This window comes from Adiantum capillus-veneris, chromosome 8, assembly GCF_014529385.1.
Source record: "Adiantum capillus-veneris isolate H3 chromosome 8, ASM1452938v2, whole genome shotgun sequence".
NCBI lineage: Eukaryota > Viridiplantae > Streptophyta > Polypodiopsida > Polypodiales > Pteridaceae > Adiantum > Adiantum capillus-veneris.
The window spans coordinates 93496231-93497301 of NC_140938.1; the positions used below are offsets into that span (position 1 = coordinate 93496231).

The 1071-nt window shown below is 47.2% G+C and overlaps 1 protein-coding gene across 1 annotated transcript; it reads right to left on the reverse strand.

Moving 5' to 3' along the window:
* Positions 1–475: 475 nt before the first annotated feature.
* LOC147452564 (uncharacterized) lies at positions 476–748 on the reverse strand. Its single transcript, XM_086518972.1, has one exon. The coding sequence runs from the start codon at positions 746–748 to the stop codon at positions 476–478; it is 273 nt and encodes a 90-aa protein (XP_086375098.1).
* Between the last annotated feature and the right edge of the window lie 323 nt (positions 749–1071).

Here is a 1071-nt window from a genome sequence, read left to right on the forward strand (position 1 = left end):
GATCACATTGGACGATGCAAAACCGGATATGATATTTTTTCGAGCGCTGGTGCATGTGTGGCACTAACGAATGCCTTTCAAAAATCCAAGATCCACCTCGTGATTATTTGACACCCCCTCCATCAGGTGGAATTAATTGTCCCTACTAATTGAGGGAGGCAATATTCACTATAGCTGCCAAATTAGTGTGTTGTAAGCAAACCAAAAAAACGCATGCTTTGGCGGCTAAAGTGGATTCAAGTACCGGTTGAGTCTAATATACTCATCGAAGCAAAGCTTTGGAGCAAGTGTGGTATCTATGAGTACGTGTGTTGCTTGAGATTGTCTTGTAATTAAAAAGAAATATTAAAAGCACTATTTTTTTTTTGTTTTGTGTGTGTGTGTGTGTGTGTGTGTGTGTGTGTGTGAGAGAGAGAGAGAGAGAGAGAGAGAGAGAGAGAGAGAGAGAGAGAGATTGACCTGGTTTGCTCACTAGCTAGTCATGAGGAGACTCTCGTGCAGTGCCTGCAGCATGGGAGGCGCCACCATGACCGGTGCTAGTACTAGTAGACGCTGTATGCGCCTCCTGACCGCCTCCTCCAGCATACCCAACGTGATGGAGTCCGTGAATGTCGGTCCAAGTAGGTAATCCGTCAACGAATGTGCTGGCCTCATTCGGAGTCACCTTGCGTGAAGAATAGGAGGCCTCCGCCTCCTCCATCAATATGACGCTGCTGCACACCACTGCAACCATTATCATTATCGCCATACACGCTCCCCGCGCCCACATTACGCCCCTGCCCTGATGCAGAAAAAAGCGCCATATTTCGTTGTTGCTTCACCGACGTAGCGGCAGATCCTCGTCAATTTATAGTGAGTGGCCGAGTGCTTTTTGTTGCCCCGATTTTCTATTTTGGGCGGGCGCCCGGGTACCCCAATCTTATTATAGATGTGGCCAGGTAGGCCTTCATCAGCCGCATGCACCATGCAAATATAGGGTAGCCGACGTGAGCTTCTGCTAATGCACTAATAGGCTATAAGATGTTGCATCCACCTTGTACAAATAAGTCCTTATTTTTGTGTAATGGTTAA